We start from the raw sequence: 8,345 nt of genomic DNA, 5'->3' as shown, positions 1-8,345 counted from the left end.
TTACCAGACCAGTACCACATATAACTTTATAATACATTTCATGTGAGATGAAGTTCTTGCACACTAAGTTCTCCCACCCTCATTTGTCCAATTTTAATATTTTTCTTTTCAGCGTAACAGATTTCATTGTTTTTGCACCACACCCAGTGCTCCATGCAACCCGTGCCCTCCATAATACCCACCACCTGGCTCCCCCAACCTCCCACCCCCCGCCCCTTCAAAACCCTCAGGTTGTTTTTCAGAGTCCATAGTCTCTCATGTCCAATTTTAATTTTTAGCTACCCTATGAGAAACTTATTCCTTTTGTATGAAATACTGAATTGGCTTTCACAGGGCTTTTTAAATAGACTATCAGGGTTTCCAACTAAGAACTAAGAGATATCCATCTGGAACACAAAGAGGTGAAAATGACCTGGAAGACTTCAGCAACTTTTCCCAACAACTACTGAAATTTACATGTAATGGGTATATTAGTGAAGGGTCCAAACAAATATCCCATAAGACAGTTTACCATAATTGACCTTTTATTTTAAAAAATTACAGGGAGCAATTTCCAGCATATTTTATAAAAGTACTGCCTGTATCAAACATTTATATCACTATTAATTCCATTGAAGAGCTGCCTTTTTTTTAAGGTACTAATTCCAATTGATGGGATACATGCCCTTAAAATAGAAAGTTTCCATTATTTATCCAAATGTCAAAATTAAGATTATTGAGAAGTTTATTGCTTTATGGCTGGGCAAGATGCTGCTAGCACATTTTAGGTAAATAATATTCTTTATTAAAAACTATGAGGTCATTCTGTTTAAAACTTTCAGGATAATTCACAGAAAATAGATATATTTATTCAAATTATACACTGAAGGGCTGGGCTATTGGCTATAGACATTTACATGTGAAGCAGCTCTTTAAAGAAATAAGACACACAAATAGATCTGCCTTGATATAATATACATAATTGAAATTAACAAAACCTGGAAGACCAACATTGTTATACTATGTTTTGTTAGGATCTTAAAAAAGAAATCACACATTTAGTAGTCCATTTGTGCTTAAAATATTCATATGCATGAGAAGCTTAAAGAAAAAAACACCTCTGTACATGATGATGAAAAGAAAGTAATAAATTTTTTTGAAATTGCACTGTTATTTAAAACCCTTCCCTAAAGTCAGACCCTCCTTTGTAGCTGGCACAGTTTTTCAGGTCTAATTGGCAACCTGGGGAGGCCCCTCTGGTATCAGTGAAGTAAAGAAGGTGGTGATAAAAGACCAAGCTGATGCCATTAATCCAGGCCTTTGAACTGCACTGGCATCTTCACCTGCATCTTCTCCACTCTCATCTTCAAGCCCATCATCCATAAGACGCTCCTTTCAAACAAAACAAGAAACATTCTCCTAAGGGATTTGAAGTTAGTATTAACTCATGACAGAAAAAGAAAGAATTAAATCCTTCCCTACAGAAAAGGAATATGAGCATGTAATAAGGAAGTGGGACATATCTGGTTATTAGAAATCTTTGTTAAATCCAAAATTGATAAATTCCTCAGTGTTCAAGTTCAAAGGGATAACTGCCAATTTAATCAAATTCTCATGGTGTGCATAATTTTCTTTCTAGGCTATTTTCAGTAAGAATAATGCTAATTCTTCCTGCTTAACTCTTTTTTGGGTTTTGTTTGTTTGAGAGAGAGAGCAAGCAAGCATGGGGGAGGAGCAGAGGGAGAGGGAGAGAGAATCTTAAGCAGCCTCCCTGCTGAATGCACAGCCCAAAACAGGGATCTATCTCACAACCCGTGGATCAGGATGTGGGCCAAAATCAAGAGTTGGATGCTTAACCACCTGAGCCACCCAGGCACCCCCTACTTAATTTGAATATATGACTGATTCAGTATTATATTCTAAGTTCTCCCAGAAAAAAATCATACAATTTTATATGTTTCTTCCCATGCTATTCCACAAAACTTATGGAATGCCCCAAGATTCTTTTATCATGTTGGTTTCTTACACTGCTGAGGAACATCTATATTTGAAGTATACGAAAGCCTCATTAGCATACCATTTCTTCAAGTTCTAGGTTGTTTGCGTTTTGCCCATCATTGTTAACTTCGGCATTATTGTTGGGAGCCTGTTGCTGACCTCCTTCTTGCCTAAAAGGAAACCATCCAGCTTGGTGTCTGTTCAGTAAAATAAAGAGAAAAGGAAAGAAGTCGCAACTGTTTTTATTTGTAATGCTGTAAAACATTAGTGTCCTACAAAAGAAAAATTATTTCCACTATAATAGATAAAAAGACCAAATTTCCTACTTTGGACCAAGAACTGCCCCTCTCAAAGCAATGCAAGCAAAACAGGAATCAACTTAAGTCTAAAAATCTATCATGGACTTTGCTGGTTCTATGTCAGATATCTTAACAATGAACTTAGCTGTCTTAATGTCCTAACATACTGAGAGTCGTATCATCTTTCCCAATATTTTTCAAAATGAAATTCAACTACATTATTTCTTTGCCTCTTGGAATAAAGGGGGGCAAGAAAAAGTCTACTTAGGAAAAAAAGTCTGACCTATTCCTATAGGTCTTCTTACTGATAACTTTAAGTAAAAAAGACTATCCTTATGCAATAGTGCATCAGACACTTCAAGTTCTAAATAATTGACAGAGCATGTCTAAATGAATTAATTTTTATGAAAGACCGTAAAAGAAAAATCTGCTTGGAGACAGTTCTGATAAACGTTCTTATTCTTACTCTGGAGTCCAAAACTCCTATTCCTTCACTCAAGAGTCATGACAATACTGCATGCCAAATTCTGTCAACAGTTTTAGAAAGTAATTAAAAGAAAGCACAAGAAGTTAATAAGCATCACTCACAAGTAAACCAGTAGCATGGCTCCCATTACCATGATAAACCGACTAAAAGAAGAATAGAAGTATACAATGCTAAGGAGAATTGCGGCTCGTGAGAAGGTGTACATCCAGTCTAGCCAGTCTCGGTTGAAGTCTTCTTCATTTAGCACTGGACCTCCCTGTGCATTCATTTGAACATTCTCATTCATGGGTCGATTTTCTTGGGCCACTAGGTTTGGAGCTGGTGGGGGTTCTTCGCCAGGAACATGTGCCAGATTTAGAGGCTGTGAAGCAGCAGGCTGGGTTGAGTTGGCATTTGATGTGGCCTGAGCTGAAACTGCAGCTTGGCTGAAATATTCACCAAAATAAATATTAAAAAAAAAAAAAAACACTATATCATACTCTCTTTTATTTTGCAAAATGTTCTTGGGGAATCATGTGTATTTTTTCATAAACCTAATATGGAATACCACAACTCCAGTACCACATTTCTTAGGTAAGCATGAATCCCAGTGGAAAAGTGGAGCCAAGACTGATGGTAGGAGTGAGTAGCTCAGGAAAGGATGCTCTCTTAGCCTTACAGTCTAAGATGGCAGGGGAGAGGTGGAAGAGAAAGAAGGCCATGGTAATCATTATCTTTCCTGTTTTTCATTAAATTACTTTATATGGTAATGACCGAATCTTTTTCCAAATCTTTTCACTAATGGCCCGTTTTGTTTTTCTACATCGGATGACTATCACGGCACCCTCTCCTTTAGAGCCATGTTTTGAAAAATATGTCTAAATATGTACAGTGATCATTACCCTGTGTGGCGATTGTTAGTGATAAATTATTTGTATTTATGCTTTAAGATATTAACCAGATCTCAGATAACAACCCCTCAACCCAAATCCTGACTTTTGGGAACTTCACCTGGGAACCCTGGAATAGGTATTCGTACACCAATGAATACTTGTGACCCTGAAGTTTGCTTATAATTTGACTGCTTGAAAGAATAAATTTTCCCATATGAGGCTCTCAGTAAAATGGTAATATATCTGGGATTTCCTTTAAATTATCCAGCACAGGAGGGACAAGTTCTAGAACAAGAATGCCATGATTTGATAAATGTTGAGGCTGGGTGATAAGTATACAGGGATTCATTTCACTATTCTATCTTTTCACATGCTGAAATTTTTCTACAATTAAATGTTAAAAAATCAAGATAGCAAAATAAAACAGTAGTTTCCTGGCCTATTTAATTCAGTAAGCTAATACCTTGTATCTGTAGGGAGAGCTTTTTAGTTTCCAAAACACTTTCTACCTCACAGATATTCTGATTCATAGGTGACTTATTTCACTAAAGAAGAGAACTTGAGGCTCAGAAAAATAATAATAATAAATAATAAAAATAATATACAAATATTGTATGATTCAGTAGCAAGCTACAATAAGCCCTACCTTATCTTACACAGTTCTCAAGAGGTTATAAATAAGACAAGGGGTGTAAAGCATCCAGCATCTGACAGAATATAAGCACAAAGCAGTCAGTCCAATGGTAGCTTTTACCACAGCAATAGGTAAGGTACAAATAGCCAATCTGCAGCCAAGGGGTCATGCAAGAGAACAGGAGGATACAAGGTTCCTGGAGCACATCAGCTTTATGGGGTAAGGTCTGCAGTAAGGTTAAGGATGCAGACTTCACACTGTGGGCAAGGGAACCGTATTTGGGAGGATGGAGAATGACTGGCTCAATGTTGTATTAAGCACATTAACCGGGCAGCAGCAGGATGAAATATAATGAAGAGTCTGAAAGGAGAAAGAACAGTTGCAGTAAAGTAAATCCAAACTGAGAAAAGATTTGGGCAAAATATTGAAAGTAAGGTCTAGGGGAAGAACAAAAGTTAGAAACAACATATTAACTCATCTTGGTAAACTGTTGGGTTTAGGGATCACTGAAGGCAGAGTCAAAGCTGATTAAAGTTAAAAGCCTGGAGAATGAGTAAGAAGAGACTGTGTCACTGAAGAAGAAGTCCGGAAGGAGAACACATTTAAGAGGATGGTGGTGTCAAATTTGAGACAGCCTGAATTTACAGGAAAAGCAAATTTCCCTACAGAAATCTCCCAGCAACTGGGATGAAGCACAGGAGATAAAGAATAGGGGTCATCCACAGAAAGCTAGTGACGAAGCCACAGAAGTAAGTAGTCCAAGAGGACTGGCACAGGACTGAACTTCCTTACCTTACTGTCTTCCTTACCAGACTGTCCTGAGGTACATGGCAAGTACACTGATATTTTTCTAACTAAACAAGCAATGTTACCATTTAGAAGAAGGAAAAAAATAGGCCATCAAGGACACAAGATGAGTGATCAGAAAAACAGAAACAATCAAGAGGATAGCAAAATCATAGAAACAAGAGAACAGTAAAGAGAAGCTAGAAATGTTAAATGAACGCATGGAGTCCAGAAGAGTGAAGGCTGAGAAGCTGTGCTCAGTGCTAAGACACGTGCTGACCAGAAGCAAGACTTGTGAAAATGCTGATAGTCCAGAAAGCATATTATTAGCCTTATGTCAACACGAATCTCCCTGACACAGGATTCCTTTTCATTGAGCGTCCTCTCTCTTCATGGAGATTTGCTGCCTTCCAGTGAAACTTCCCTCTGTTTTCTCCTCTTAAGTAGATAAAATGTTATATTAAAGAAAGCATCTCAAGGCTGCTAAATGTAATTAGGGGAAAGAGGTAGAAACAAAGAACGGGTTTAGCTGATGTGAACTGGATGTGAACCCTTTTCTCTTAAGCCAAATAATTTAAAAGGAAGTATCTTTTGAAATGTTGGCAAATTCATTCACAGTAATTTTTAAGAACCAATAAAATACATCAGTAAATGAAAGCCCAAATCAACTTACCTAGGCTGAGAAAGAAAATAAAGCAAATAGCACACTAAGCAAAAAACCCAAACTCAAACTAACTTACTACTGCATGTAATACTGATGAGCATACAGCTGTTGCCACCACAGCATCTGCAAGGGGCTGAAAGCAGGATACACTGGGAACCCAGCTGGAATGGCTTGCCCAGGAAGTTGGTTGTCCACATTTCTGCAATACAAAGATAAAGAAATGTCTTTCCATGTTCTAGAAGTTGAAAGCATTTCTCGGAATTTTCATTTCTTAAGTATAAGCCACCTGTGACAAAATACACTAAGTCATAGTGAAAAGAGAAATACTTATTTTCAACATTTTTCAAATAAGATTATGGCTCACAGAAGATGACCCAGGCCCCCAAATATATAGAATAACTAACATTTCAGCCTAATCTTAATAAGAAAATAAAGCAAATCACCCACAAAATGTGTGGCAAGCCTGATCATTTTGCTATCTTTTCATTTCAGCAGAAAAGGCCAAAATGCTTTTAATTACATTTTAAGTACACTCTCCTTAAGAACCAAAAGCCCTAAAATAAACTTCACAACAAAATATTTTGAGGAATGGGGAACCTACCAAAATGATATTGTATGTTAGTAATATTATTAAAAACATAGCATCTATTAGCTATAAAATAAAAAGCATTATAAAAATCTATATTTTTTTAGTTAAAAAAACAAGATTGGCAGAACATATGTATACATGTATCCTTAAAGTAGGTTAAATGTCTATTAACTCAATAAAAGTTGTGGAAGGCATATTTAAGATCTCTATGACTCAGTTTCCTCACCTCAAAAATGGGGCTAATAACAGAATCTCCCTCATAAGATTGTTAGTCTGTAGTCAATAAATGTAGCTATTTTTATTTTTATTGTCCCCTATGCCTAAATCAGAATAAATTCCAGTGTGTAATGTGAGATTTGTAGAAATTCACATATATCAAGACAACTACAGGGATAAACATGTGAGTAAACGCAGAATTTGCATTATTTGCTAACTTTCCTTTTCTTCATATTAGTTGAATTTTATCTTTAGCTGATAGAACCTAGGTCTAACCAGAATGAGACAAGAATCATTACTAAATTCATGAATTTTTAACATGATATTCAAAAGACTATTAATGTACATACAATTGGCAATAATTGACTTCACTGCTAACAGAATGAACTGGAATAAGGCTTTAAAAAATGATTTTACAAAATTAAATACCTTTAAAAATGTTTACTTTTACCCAACTTCCCAAGTAATTCTGTGTCTGAGAATTAACTTAAAGAAATACAAAATATGGGAAAAAATTTCACATCTCTGCCCTACTCAAATGGTATTTTGTTTTAGCAATATTGTTAAAACATAGCAGCTATTAGCTATAAAATAAAAAATAAATACTATGAAAATCCATCTTAAAATCCATCTTAAAATCCATCTTAAAATCCATCTTAAAAAAAAAAAAAACGAGGCGGAGAAAGGAGTAAAGGATTAGAAGAGCCTTAAGAAACATCAACCAAGGGGCGCCTGGGTGGCTCAGTGGGTTAAGCCTCTGCCTTCGGCTCGGGTCATGATCTCAGGGTCCTGGGATCAAGCCCCGCATCGGGCTCTCTGCACAGCAGGGAGTCTGCTCCCCCCTCTTTCTCTGCCTGCCTCTCTGCCTACTTGTGATCTCTTTCTCTGTTACATGAAGAAATAAAAAATCTTTAAAAAAAAAAAAAGAAACATCAACCAAGGGGCACCTGGGTGGCTCAGTGGGTTAAAGCCTCTGCCTTCAGCTCAGATCATGATCCCAGGGTCCTGGGATCGAGCCCCACATCAGGCTCCCCACCCACTGCTTTCTCCTCTCTCTCTCTGCCTACTTGTGATCTCTGTCTGTCAAATAAATAAATAAAATCTTTAAAACACAACGAAAAGAAACATCAACCAAATGTAATATCAACCTCTCTGAATACTGATTCAATCAAGACAACTATAAAAAGACATTTGAGATCATCAGGAAAAACTGAATACAAATAGGGTATCTGATGATATTAAAGAACTTCTGAGTATTCTACTGGTATTTTGATTAAGATTTTCTTACAGGCCATATCTGTCACAGATACCCAGTATTCACAGATGAAATGAGAAGGTAGCTGGGTTTTGCCTTGAAAATACTTCAGCCCAAGAAAAAAAAGAGGAATAAGAGGGAATAAAGAATGGTTAACAGTTGTTGAAACTGTCAGGTAAATGGGGGTTCATTGTAATATTTTCTGTACTTGTGAATGTTTAAAAAGTATAAGCAAACTTGGTGAGGAAACTGCTGTGATATACCTGTGGGAGGAAATCGTTTCATGGCACAAGGGCTAACAGTTTTTTTTTTCCTTTTCAGACAGACTATACCAGATAGTACTATTTGATAAAACTAAACAACAGAAAAAAAGGGGTGAGGGAAATTCACAGAAACACATGGAATGGTTGAGTACAACAGAGATCATGACAAAAACCAAGAACTTGAAAGACTGTCATTCACAAACCAGTACTTGAGAGCTATACCAAAAGACACCCATTACTACGTTTTTTAAAGTTAAGGAATAATATGGAGGACATTAGGAGAAGGAAAGGAAAAGTGAAGTG

General features: G+C 36.6%; 1 protein-coding gene across 1 annotated transcript in view; it reads right to left on the bottom strand.

The window, feature by feature from the left end:
• Positions 1-506: 506 nt before the first annotated feature.
• Positions 507-8,345, bottom strand: part of HERPUD2 (HERPUD family member 2) — a 31,172-nt gene continuing 23,333 nt past the window's right edge. Inside the window, exons 6-9 of the mRNA XM_032304562.1 lie at positions 5,796-5,918; positions 2,865-3,188; positions 2,057-2,174; positions 507-1,371 (exon numbers count right to left, since the gene is read on the bottom strand). Coding sequence (XP_032160453.1) covers positions 1,210-1,371; positions 2,057-2,174; positions 2,865-3,188; positions 5,796-5,918 — 727 coding nt within the window. The 3' untranslated portion in view covers positions 507-1,209. The remainder of the gene's footprint in view (positions 1,372-2,056; positions 2,175-2,864; positions 3,189-5,795; positions 5,919-8,345) is intronic.

Source organism: Mustela erminea, chromosome 11, assembly GCF_009829155.1.
Source record: "Mustela erminea isolate mMusErm1 chromosome 11, mMusErm1.Pri, whole genome shotgun sequence".
NCBI classification, from domain to species: Eukaryota; Metazoa; Chordata; class Mammalia; order Carnivora; family Mustelidae; genus Mustela; species Mustela erminea.
The sequence above is the reverse complement of the archived record's forward strand: the minus strand, read 5'-3'. Positions and strand labels throughout refer to the sequence as shown.